Source organism: Ambystoma mexicanum, chromosome 12 (genome assembly GCF_040938575.1).
Source record: "Ambystoma mexicanum isolate Mex_15411 chromosome 12, UKY_AmexF1_1, whole genome shotgun sequence".
NCBI classification, from domain to species: Eukaryota; Metazoa; Chordata; class Amphibia; order Caudata; family Ambystomatidae; genus Ambystoma; species Ambystoma mexicanum.
Genome location: NC_090936.1, coordinates 91,993,826 through 92,006,413, shown reverse-complemented (window position 1 = coordinate 92,006,413; position 12,588 = coordinate 91,993,826). Strand labels below are relative to the sequence as shown.

General features: G+C 47.1%; 1 protein-coding gene across 2 annotated transcripts in view; it reads left to right on the top strand.

Moving 5' to 3' along the window:
* RELN (reelin) overlaps positions 1-12,588 on the top strand; it is a 2,335,047-nt gene that overhangs the window by 2,120,318 nt on the left and 202,141 nt on the right. For both annotated transcript variants that reach the window (XM_069628072.1, XM_069628071.1), the window contains exons 44-45: positions 4,216-4,474; positions 5,686-5,935. In XM_069628072.1, the coding sequence (XP_069484173.1) occupies positions 4,216-4,474; positions 5,686-5,935 (509 nt within the window). The remainder of the gene's footprint in view (positions 1-4,215; positions 4,475-5,685; positions 5,936-12,588) is intronic.

The following is a 12,588-nucleotide window of genomic DNA, read 5'->3' as shown; positions in this document are numbered from 1 at the left end:
GATGTTAAAAACCTCATTTGCTTTGGTGATGCAAATAACCGCAAACGCTGTCGCTATCAAATGATGGAGCCTGCAAACAGGCCGGAATAATGAATATTTTCCCAAACTGAAAGGTGCCTGTTAGGAGAGCGGGGCCGTGAGCCCCGCGCGGCCGCTATCTCCAAAGACACAGCCTCGGGCTGCGGGGGTTTATCCGGGACAGCAGGCGGCAGCTTCGTGATGTGCTATGCACTGGCCTTCAGTGCTATTTACATGGGTTTGCATTTCACGTCTGAGGCATACGAGGAAACCACACAAAGCCACGGGAAATTCTATTCCCAGCGTTTACCCGGATAGCTCAACACACAGTACTGCGCTCTTTCTCCCTTAATTGTTAGGACAGGGGCCTCAGGTCCCCCATTTGGGTGGCACTCAGGGGGCCAGGGGGATTGCATGGACTCGTTAGTGCACCGCGAGCATGCGTTCTTCTATGGGCTTTTTTATTTAATGGCGGAGCAGAGGTATCAAACGGGGTGCAGTGCTAATTCAGGGTGCAAAAGCTAGGCGTAATGCTTTTTACGCCTCGTTGTACCTCTCTGCTCCATTTTCAAGCAGTGGATGGGGCACAGAGCAGAGAAAAGATCTCCGCCGTGCCTGTCTCCTCCGTATTGCCACTACGTTTACTGTTACGCCTGCAGGACATTTTCCTGCAGGCGTAACACACGAATGGATTGCTGTGGAATCCGCCCGGCATATGCGCCTTCTGATGAGCAGGCAGATTCCAAAGGAAACTATGTGGGGCTCATGTTGGCCGAATGAACAATTTGGCGGTGGAGAGCCGTTACATTTACACTGAAATGTAAACAGCTCCCACTGTGGGTGCAAATGTGAAGGGCAAAGGGCGGAGTACATGCTGCCTGACCTGCTGGCATGCCAGGTTGCGTTTACTATTGTTTGTGAGCACTGCATCACAAACAACGCTCACAATTGAAATGACACTCTGCCCCAGATGCAGGCATGTCGGGGAGGGTTTAATTTTAACTGGGAACACTGCTCACCATGTGCCTATTCTTGCATGGAGCGTGTACATTGGAAGCCTCTGGGGTCTGCCTGTGTTATGGTGCAGAAAGCAGGCAGACTCCATAGGGATCGCCAGCATCTCTGCCCGGCAAGAAAATCCATGTTGGCGCAGATGCTGGAACACAGGGGCGTTGCTAGGCAGGGGCTAAGGGGGCTATAGCCCCTGATCTTTTGGTTGTAGCCCCGGATAGAATCTCAGGAGCTACAGCCAAAAGACTAGCTAGCCCCCAGTCCCAACAGTTCCGACCTCAGCTTAGCCCCGGGTCTTTTCCAGGCCTAGCAACTCCCCTGCTGGAACATTTGTATGGCAGAGAGGAAGGAGGTGGCGGAAATGTAAGTTGCGTTCCGCCCCTCCTCTCCTCCATGCAAATGTTTGACTATGAGCCGTAACGTAAATGAATGGCGTAAAAAAACGGCTTTTATACCATTCATTTATGCAACGTGTTCATGGAATATGAGCTCCTTAGGAACACATTTTCTTTAAAAATGTAAATAGCCTGGATAGGACCCATACATATGCACTTCCTTGTAAACAAGTCCCCTTCGGCAATTTCCGTCACTTGCACTGTGGAGTGTAAATAAGAAGTGTAAAGAGACAGTGGAAGTCTCTTTACACTCCTGTAGTGCAAATAGAGTAAATGCTGCCTGTCATGTACACATGGCAGGCAGCGTTTACACTCAATTCAGGGTCGGACTGGGGCATACAATTGGCTTGGGCACCAATGAAAAAGTGGCCCACAGTTGCAAATGGCTATTCATTTCTTCTGTGACAGACTGTTTGAATAGTACCCAAGGGGGAGTTTTGGGATAAAATGTGATGCAAATTGTTTAAAGAATATTTATTCAGCAACACTAGTTAAAACTTCTAACCGCATAGTGAATTCATCAAATTGGCCCACATTGGCCAAAAAAGTGTCCCACTTTGACCAAAAAAATAGGCCCACGCCAGCATTTTGTGTTTATGGTTCAGGCATTGCCCTATTGCCTTATAGGCCAGTCTGAGCCTGAATGAGTTTCCTATGGAAACTGCCTAATTTTTTTTAAAAGCAGGTGGTTTCCATGGGACATCATGGGTTTCATGCCAGCATGAAAATCTCATGCTGACGGAAAACGGGGTTTGCAAGTGGATGCAAACTGGAGGTGAACACTAACTCCTGCTCCTCCTCCCCCGCTCTCTGCCTTAAAAAACAATGAAAATCCCCAGAGCTTGCATGGAGGCGTTAAGACAGGCGTATGCTACGGGGACTTCGAAAATGAGCTTCTTCAGAAACGCTGCCGACAAAGTGTAATTTGCGGCCAGCATTTACTTGCTCACGGGGCGGGGAGGAACTGCTTGTCTCGCGTTTAATCTTTCCGTTTTACCTTTGCTTCCTGAATGTTCAAAATTGCATTCATGAGACCCCTGGGCACAAATGTGCTGACGGTGGTGCTGCCCTGCAAGCAATAAACATTTGTGATAAAATGAGGCTGTAGTTGTAGCAGTGGGCGTCTGTGTTGCTGCTCGCAACCCCTGTGCACTGCCTTGCACCCACTGTGAATAACAAGCATTTACAAGTTAAATATGCTTGCAGCTTTTGTTCACGTGTAGGTGATAGATGGTGAATGAAGTAAGTCACCAGTTTCCAATAAAGGTGGTTTAGAAAACATCAAAATGGCCTGTGGCTTGTTTTCAGGGTCTTTTGGTTGTGCAATGTCAGCAGCGGTGGATCGATTGGGGTGAAGATATAAGTCCAGGGTTCGAAATTGCCAGGAGCTCGGAGCTATTTGCCGCCTGGTTATAGCCGAGGGGAGCCTGGTTAGCTTGAAACCAACAACTATCAGGTGCTGCTTTTGACTCCTTGGCAAGTGGTGCCATACAAACCTAGCTTAGTGATTTGTAACGGTGTATGTTTGGGAATGTATATAAAGGACAATAAAAAACACACTAAAGGGACATTTAGAGTATGTCTGATAACATGAAATTGACATAAATGTGAAGAGTTTGCATCTTGTGCAAAGTTTGATTTGCTGCTCACTGTGTACTAGCTCCTGGCTCCCCAGAGATAGCTTCTGCCTAACTGGTTATGCCTGATACCTAGGTGCTGCTTTTTGCTCCTCGTCAACAAATCCCAATTTCGATCCCTGTAAGTCAATTAAAGAAAAGGGTGTGCGAGACTCCTTGCCCTAGTCCCATGATTGGTTTGACACCACTGAGGGTCTGTGTTAGTGTTCATTGTCTTTGCCCTTCTCATATAAGTATATTTTTATTTATTTGATGCAAAGGGATGTCAATTTCCACCAGAAATGACTTACAGTAACACATTTACAGATAGCGGAGGCATTCCCCGTAGCGGTGTCTGTACAACAGCACAAAGTTGAGAACAAATCATGAGCCAGTTTGAGGTGTGAACAAAATGGGGCATAGACCAGAGACAAAACAAAGTGAAGCAACATATAAGAAACAGGTGAATTGCAAAGGTATCGTTAACACAGGGAGCAAAAGGTTAAATCGAAAGAGGAATACTGTACAAATACACAAATTGACATTGTTCCATTTCTACACAGCACTGGAGGGAGATGTGTGATAAGGTAGGGGTGATGGGGGATAAGCCAGGGAGAACGCCCCCTTTGGTAGGTAAGTACAGCTTAAGCCGAGCTTTGAAGATATCCCAAGTCGTGCTGGGTTTAATGGGCAGCAGCTTTCAATGAAGAAGGGCGACTAGGGAGAAAGAACGGAAGCGAGAGGTGAAATGGGGGCATGGGGTTGAGTGCACAAGAGGAGCGAAGGGAATGAGATGGTGAGCAGACAAAGATGCCGTAAGACAGGAAAGGGAAACATCTGCCAGATGCTCAACAGTTAAACACATGGTTTCAGTGCATTCATTGTGATGTACTGGCGTGCTTTGGGAAACCATACGAGCAGCCACAGTGGGTAGGTGTTCTCTCGAGGCTCAGTCAAAATGGCTGCCGTTGCATGTGCAGCCATTTTGGGACCTTCTCTCGTGCACATCCCTGGCGTCAGTGCTTTGGGATAAGTGAGGAGGTGATACTTCGATGATCATACAATCAAGCATCCCATCTTTTAATGTGTGAAAGTAATTTGAAGTAAACCTGCCTGCTCGTCAACCAAGAAAGCCTTGTGCACTGATATTTTACAATATTTGTTTTTTGCACTAGATTTGTGCAGTTCTTCATGCGCTTGGGCTGTGGCAAGGCTGCACCGGACCCCAGAAGTCAGCCTGTGCTTTTGCAGTATTCACTCAACGGTGGCCTCTCCTGGAGCCTCCTCCAGGAGTTCCTGTTCAGCAACTCCAGCAACGTTGGCAGGTATATCGCCCTCGAGATCCCCTTGAAGGCCCGTTCCAGCGCTACGCGTCTACGCTGGTGGCAGCCCTCAGAGAATGGGCACTTCTACAGTCCCTGGGTTATCGATCAGGTGAGCAATGCTACTCTGCCCTCTCAACAAACCACTCAGGCTGTCTGTGTGCTAGATCCTTTGTGAGTCAGTGGTTAAGATGTCTGCCTTTAACTATTACCTGTGGTGCTTAAACATTTTGGTGGTAATTCTATCACTGACACTATGGAGCTCATTATGAGTTCCCCCGTACTCTGCCGGTAATTCTGGTGGGAAACCGGGAAACTACCTTACCATTTCCGCCTGATATCACCAAGATATTACGGGCAGTGGAGACACTGGTAACTGCCCATCCCATGGAGTCCCATAAGACTCCATGGGATGGGGTTGCCTGATTCACCATTAGTAACGGTGCCAGGGATTCAGGCATTTATCTGCCGGTAGGGGCCTGACCTACTGGAAGGTCAGGCCTGTTGGTAGATCAGAGCCCCCACCGGAAGTCTTGGAGCTGGCCGGTCTGGAAAGGTGCTGGTGTACGTTGTTACCGGCACCTTATTTCCAGACTGGGCAACTTGTAATGAGCCTGTAGGTTGGTAACATAATTATTGCAAACTGTACAGCACCAGCAAACTCCAAGAAATGAGGTGAAGTGAAGGATTTACCACCAGCTGGAGGTAAATCTTCTTCTCCTGCAAAAAGCGGTGGATTTACCATGCCAGAATTACAACTCACACTAAACGTACACAAATCCCCTCGATGTCCTATGGACCCCAAAAGCGTGGGTCTACCCCGCCTTACGTGTACATCTGTTGGACTTAGTGGTAGTAACAGCGAGTGGGTTTGGTGGTAATTCCACAGAATAATGGCAGAATTACTGGCATACTCCTAATGAGGCCCTCTGTACGGTGTGTAAACGTTGCCTGAGACTTTTACAGGTGCTGACCTAAGACATCTGTGCATAGCCAGTAACGTTCTATTGTTCATTTAGAAAGACGCCAAGTCACATTTAAAAGTGCTCATGCTTGGCATCAATAACTGGAATTGGTCTTGCATAGCCATGAAATGGGAAATGCAATAGGAATAGAAAATTGGGTATGCAATGCCGTCTTTATCTTCATGGATCAAAGATTAGGGGATATCTAACTCACCCCCTTAATTGACTTATCAAATGCAAATCAACCTGATCATTGATTTCTGAAATTGTTTCCATGTCAACTTTATGGGCATGTATTAAAAAGCCAATTTTCTGTGATTCGTGGCTGTGAATAATGGATCCTCGTATTTTGTTTTAGATTCTGATTGGCGGAAACATTTCGGGTAATACTGTCCTCGAGGACGATTTCACCACGCTGGATAACAGGAAGTGGCTGCTCCATCCCGGTGGGACCAAGATGCCAGTGTGTGGCTCCACGGGGGAGGCGCTGGTCTTCATCGAGAAAGCTAGCACCCGCTACGTTGTGACCACTGACATTGTGGTGAACGAGGAGTCTTTCTTACAAATGGACTTTGCCGCCTCCTGCTCTGTCACCGACTCGTGTTACGGTAAGGCGCAGAGGATTTGCATACTCCTAAAAACAACAATTCCATCAATCCCAATAGGAACGATTTCAAATGGATTTATAATAACAGAAAAATGGTATGGAGGCCATTGTATTTCGTGGCGGATCGCATTTACTACCTGTCTCATGTATCCTGCACTCTACTTCCAACATCAGAAACAGTCGGTCTAGCTGCACACATACTACTGGTCTCACATACCCTGCACTCTACTGCCAGCATTAGAATGCAGCTATCCACCACAAAGCATTCAGTCTAGCTGCACACATACTACTGGTCTCACATACCCTGCACTCTACTGCCAGCATTAGAATGCAGCTATCCACCACGAAACAGTCGGTTTAGCTGCACGCATACTACTGGTCTCACATACCCTGCACTCTACTGCCAGCATTAGAGTGCAGCTATCCACCACAAAGCATTCGGTCTAGCTGCATGCATACTACTGGTCTCACATACCCTGCACTCTACTGCCAGCATTGGAATGCAGCTATCCACCGCGAAACAGTCGGTCTAGCTGCACGCATGCTACTGGTCTCACATACCTTGCACTCTACTGCCAGCATTAGAATGCAGCTATCCACCACGAAGCATTCGGCCTAGCTGCACGCATACTACTGGTCTCACATACCCTGCACTCTACTGCCAGCATTAGAATGCAGCTATCCACCACGAAGCATTCGGTCTAGCTGCACGCATACTACTGGTCTCACATACCCTGCACTCTACTGCCAGCATTAGAATGCAGCTATCCACCACAAAACAGTCGGTCTAGCTGCACGCATACTACTGGTCTCACATACCCTGCACACTACTGCCAGCATTAGAATGCAGCTATCCTCCACGAAACAGTCGGTCTGGCTGCACGCATACTACTGGTCTCACATACCCTGCACACTACTGCCAGCATTAGAATGCAGCTATCCACCACGAAACAGTCGATTTAGCTGCACGCATACTACTGGTCTCACATACCCTGCACACTACTGCCAGCATTAGAATGCAGCTATCCACCACGAAACAGTCGGTCTAGCTGCACGCATACTACTGGTCTCACATACCCTGCACACTACTGCCAGCATTAGAATGCAGCTATCCACCACGAAACAGTCGGTCTAGCTGCACGCATACTACTGGTCTCACATACCCTGCACACTACTGCCAGCATTAGAATGCAGCTATCCACCGCGAAACAGTCGGCCTAGCTGCACGCACACACAGAGTGCACACATTCACTATTTACTGCTCTGACTGTCTCCACTGACCTGGACTCCAGTCCCCAAGGGCGCTCAACCTACAGCGCGTTGAGACCAATGTTGAAAGTCGCTATACAAATGCCCAATAACATAACATAAAAAGGAGGCGAGGAGAGAATCATGTGTAGAACTAAGTAATGGTCAAGCCATCACTAAGAAATGTACATCTTCATTTTTAATGTGAGCTATTAGCTGATGCTGCAAGTGCTGCCTACAAGCCAAACATATTGGCATAGCAAAGGACTATAGGAGCAAGATGGAATCTGAGCAGGGGCACACATGGACTGTGGGCGCTGTTTGCCACCCATAGACCACCCATGGCCATAATAGTCTCTATAGCCAATCCTAACTAATACCTGTGCTCCGCACCCAAGTCACCCCCTTCCCCCACCCATGGGATCACTTTAACCTAGCTGTACACTTTTAACTGAATGACATTGTTATTTCTTAACAGTATTCTGAAAGGTAATGGTTTATTTGCAGCTGTAAATCAGCTCCTAGTGTCTTAACCTAGTTTAACGGTTTAACCTGTCTTAACAGATGTCTTTACCAAGCGTGTCTTCTGTCACTTCATTTATAAACAATATGTGAGTCCTTGCATTTGTTCCTGCCACTAAATTCCTGATAAAAGCAAGCATTAACAAAGCCAACTCTCTAGTCTCTTGCATAGGCATTAGATGGGCACTGACATAGTATGCCCAGGTACTAATACAATTTGCTAGCTGTTGCCAATTTATGACCATGTAATACCATTATGGCAGTGCCTAAAGCATGCTTATCCCATGCCTACACACAAGCCAAAGCTGCTGGCTTTGCCAGTGCTGGTTTCATTTTCTGTTTTCCTCTATTTACTTGAGAAAGGAGTGGATCTAATTGTGCATTCTGGAAGTGGTCCTTAAGTAGCTCTTCTGAAACATCTGTTTGTAAAAATAGGATTTAAAAGTAATATCCCTAAGAATAGACAGCTATTTGTGTTTTATTGGAATTGGTTTTTTATAACACGCTTAATATCCAGAGGCTTCTAAGCACGGACCTGGGGATCGAACCTGGGTTGCTCTGCATCGTTTTGCTTCCAAGGCGAGCACGCCTCTGAGCTATCCTTTCTTAACCAATAGTGATGATGTTATGTTAGTGCAGCCATTCATTCCCCCACACAGTAGCACCTCCGGTACATCACAGCCTGTTGGAGTCACACTCTCGGATTTCTCACCAGACACCATGATAACAGCTTTGAAGCATAATCAGCCTGTCCGCACACATGGGTAGTTCCTTCATGCAGAAGAGGTGGGGAGTGAGCAGGCAAGTGCCTCTTCCACTGGTGGTGCGCCGCTCACCTGCCCTCTGAAGGCATGGAGGACTAGCTCTGCGGCAGTTTCTTTGAAGACACGGCCAGGTGGTGAAGTGGCGCAAAGGGCTGGAGATCTAGGAGTGCTGGTCTACGGCATGCACGTCATGGCAATTAGACCTCAGCATCTCCAGCCTGGGGGCATGGCGCCTGAGGCATGCCGTATTAGGTCCATGTATTCAGCTATAATCTACAGCTCTACCCTGCCCTGCATAAGAGGCTTCTTATTCCGCTCTCCCTGTCTGTATACATGTGCTTAAGGCAACCTGCGTGATCCCTGCCTGCATATGCCATACATTGCATTAAGCGTCCTGCCAGTTTCTTCCAGCGTTGCTGGTCTATCCTACCCGCTTTGCGGCTGTGCCCCTGATGGGGCATTGCACCCTTGCAGTATTCCTGCAGTAGCTGCCCCTAACACTGCACCTCCTTCACTTGGTTTAGGAAGCCTGCATTCATTTGCATTTCCTTTACAGGTTCCCCGTTCCTGGTTCCATGCGATTCTATCAGGTGCCGGCCGCCCTGCGAAAATGCTCCCCATGATCTCCAATGCCATAAGGCTGAGAGAACGAAGTGGCCAAAGGCCCAACTGGAAAGAAAACGCCCCATTGACTTCCCCACCAATGTCTACTCCCCGGCCTTTGTGGCCTCGCTCCACTGGCATGATCTCTGGTCAGTGGTCACCAGAGACATTCAGACAGCAAGCAAAAGCAGTAATGCGAGCCACAGCCACCAACAACCCCACCAGGAAAAACCGTGCCAAGGAAACAGTTGAGGAAAGAGATGTGGAAACAAGGTAAACGTTGACCAACTGGACATCATCGAGCGGGGAACGAGGGAATAGTTTGGAAGACGTAGAGAAGAGAGGAACTTGAGGAGTGTGAATGCTGAAAACATAGTAGCTTTGATGAACAGTCCAATGGCGGTACTGCTGGCGAGCAGGCTCATGCCGGCTTCAATAAACATGGGTAGTCTCCCCAAAAGAGGTGCCCAACAAGAAAAGAGAAGATGGATCCTGAAAATGATGGGGACAGCCCCTACAAGGCTATGAATCCCTGCTGGTGTTAGGAGGCGAGAGACTACTACAAGGGTTAAATCAAGCGGGAAGGTTCTGATGGAGCGGCTTCCAATGAGAATGCTTTTAATCTCAGAGAGCCACATGATGGCCAATCAGTCCAGAATGAGGACCAAGCATTTCACCATCCTCTGCTGAAGCAATGAGCTGCCAGCAGAGCCTTGCCAGTGCCAAGCAAGCTCAAGAGATGGGGGGAGAGCCACTGGCAATGCAGAAAAATACACACCCCATAAATTGGCACCTCCCCGAAGAAATGAATCCTACAAAGCACGGCCCAAAGAGAAAGCGTGGGGTCCTTAACACTGACGTTGTACCCGATGAGATGGCCAAAAACCCAGAGATACACGTGGCAGCATCTTAAACTAAATATCCTGATCCCATGGCACCATGTGAAAATAGCAAATCTGGGTTGTCCAACTCCAGGCCTCGAGGACCCATGTCGCTTTTTCGGGATATCCTTCATTAATATTAATGAGATAAATTTGCATACAATGATTATAAATGTATGCACATTTTTCATCATAAATATTGAATGAGGGATATCCTGAAAATACTTCAGGATTCCGGCCTGCGAGACACATAGTTGGACAGCCCTGGAGGGTCAATTTAAAACTAGCGTGAATTACCTTATGCCAGAAGCACGGGGTGGTACACAGTAAGACAACTACACCAGCATCGTCATGATCATCAGTCCAAAACTGGAAGTGCACTCTCAGCACCACATGGATCCCGAAAAGAGGGACACCCTCAAAAACAAAGCCATGGTGTTGCTTCATGGTAGAATAGGCCCTCAGCTGAGAGGACCCTAAAACCAATGAACAATCCAAAGAGCCAGGATAACGCAATGATCGAAGTGCACTGGCTTTGCCATTGTGAACTCTAGTAAAGGAATCTTCTGCATTTTCTATGGCAGAGTAAGGAGCTCAGAAAGAAGCATCTAAGATGATGTTTGTTCTGGATAACGCTAATTCCGCTTGACTCGCACAGATCCAAGGCAGGGAAAAAACCCAGGCTGATCTGGGATCTTGCATGCGACACTGACACAACAAAGGTGCACTCTGTTCTTGATATACTCATAAGAGACACCTGCCCTCTGCCAGGCAGGCATGGTCAAGGCTAGTTCCTAGACAAACCTCTGGGACAGGACCATGAAAAAAGAATATTCTGCACCCTTGTGCTCCAGAGGCCTCCCAGGTGTTCTTCGATTCACAAATTTGCTCAATTCCATTGAAAGACTGGCCACGTCTGTGTAAGGATTCACAGTTCCCCTTGGGAGATTGGCCAATGTCTGTGTAAGGATTCATGATTCCGCTTGGAAGATTGGCCAACGTCTGTGTAAGTATTCACGATTCCCCTTGGACGATTGGCCAACATCTGTGTGAGGATTCACGATTTCCCTTTGAAGATTGGCCAACATCTGTGTAAGGATTCACGATTCCCCTTGGAAGATTGGCCAACATCTGTTTAAGGATTCATGATTTCCCTTTGAGATTGGCCAAGGTTCGTGAAAGGATTCACAATTCCCCTTGGAATATTGGGCTTCGTTTGTGTAAGGATTCACGGTTCCTCTTGGAAGATTGGCCAACGTCTGTGTAAGGATTCACGATTCCCCTTGGAAGATTGACCAAAGTCTGTGTAAGGATTCACGATTCCCCTTGGAAGATTGGCCAACATCTGTATAACAATTCACGATTCCCCTTGGAAGATTGGCCAACGTCTGTGTAAGGATTCACGATTCCCCTTGGAAGATTGACCAATGTCTGTGTAAGGATTCACGATTCCCCTTGGAAGATTGGCCAACATCCGTATAAGGATTCACAATTTCCCTTTGAAGATTGGCCAAGGTCTGTGTAAGGATTCTAGTAGATATGCCCTTGTTATTGAATGGCATACGCCTTCATTTTATTCCTTTTTCGTTTTTATTCAATCCAAGTACTAAAAATATTGTCTTTTCTTTTGTTTGCTTTTCCTTAAGTTTAACTAATATAAATAACTGAACTCATTGCTTTGCAATGTGATGCACTTTAAGTCTTGTGGTGAAATGGGCGCTAATAAAATCTATAAATCACTCATTCTATGCACCCAGTATCTCAATCCTTCCTAGGTGATTAACAGTAGGGGTGCCGCCAAAAACAGACTAAAACTGCCTTGATGGGCATCAGGTAGGAGTTAATTGTGGGCAGAGAGCGGGGTCTCCACTCCAGTCCTTATATGATTGTCAATGCTCCTCTTAGAGCTTTCCCACTATGGAGTACTTTCTCCCCCCTCACCCAGCATGATCCCCTGCAGTGTAGCCCGAGGGTTGGTCCTCTCACTGACACAAAGAATAAGTGGCAGCCAGTGCGTAATTGGAGGGGCTACACCCCAATGTCTGTTATGGAGTGGGTGCCACTGGTCTCCCCAATTAAACTTATGTCAAGGACATCTGCCAATTTTACCTTTTTTCACACTTAGCTTCCCAAATGTTTAGTTGTCGTCCCTCCCTCACGCTCACGCTTTTACCCTCTTCTCCCTACATTCCAATGCTGCTACCTCTGTCACTCTGTTAATCCTCACAAAATAAAGTGTACCCGGTATGCTCACGGTCCTCCAGGTTAACAATGGATATACACAAAACAATGGACCGGGAGCAAGAGGATGGTAAGAAACAGTTCACTCCTTTTCACTAAAATATCAATTTAGTTTCATATATAACAATTATTATTGTGGTACTATGCCAACATGGGCATTAAAAACCAGATTGTACACATCTGTACAGATATCCATGATCACTCGTACTCCACTCAATCTACTCCATCAGAACATACTCACTCATACAAACAGATATCATACTTCTCCATAATACATTTTATATATCGGTCTGGTATGTCATGAACCACCGTACATGTCCCTTCAGGACTTCGTGGTCCCTGACCCGTAGGGGACTGAACTCAGCAGTACTCCCAACATAGCCGCTGAACGCGGA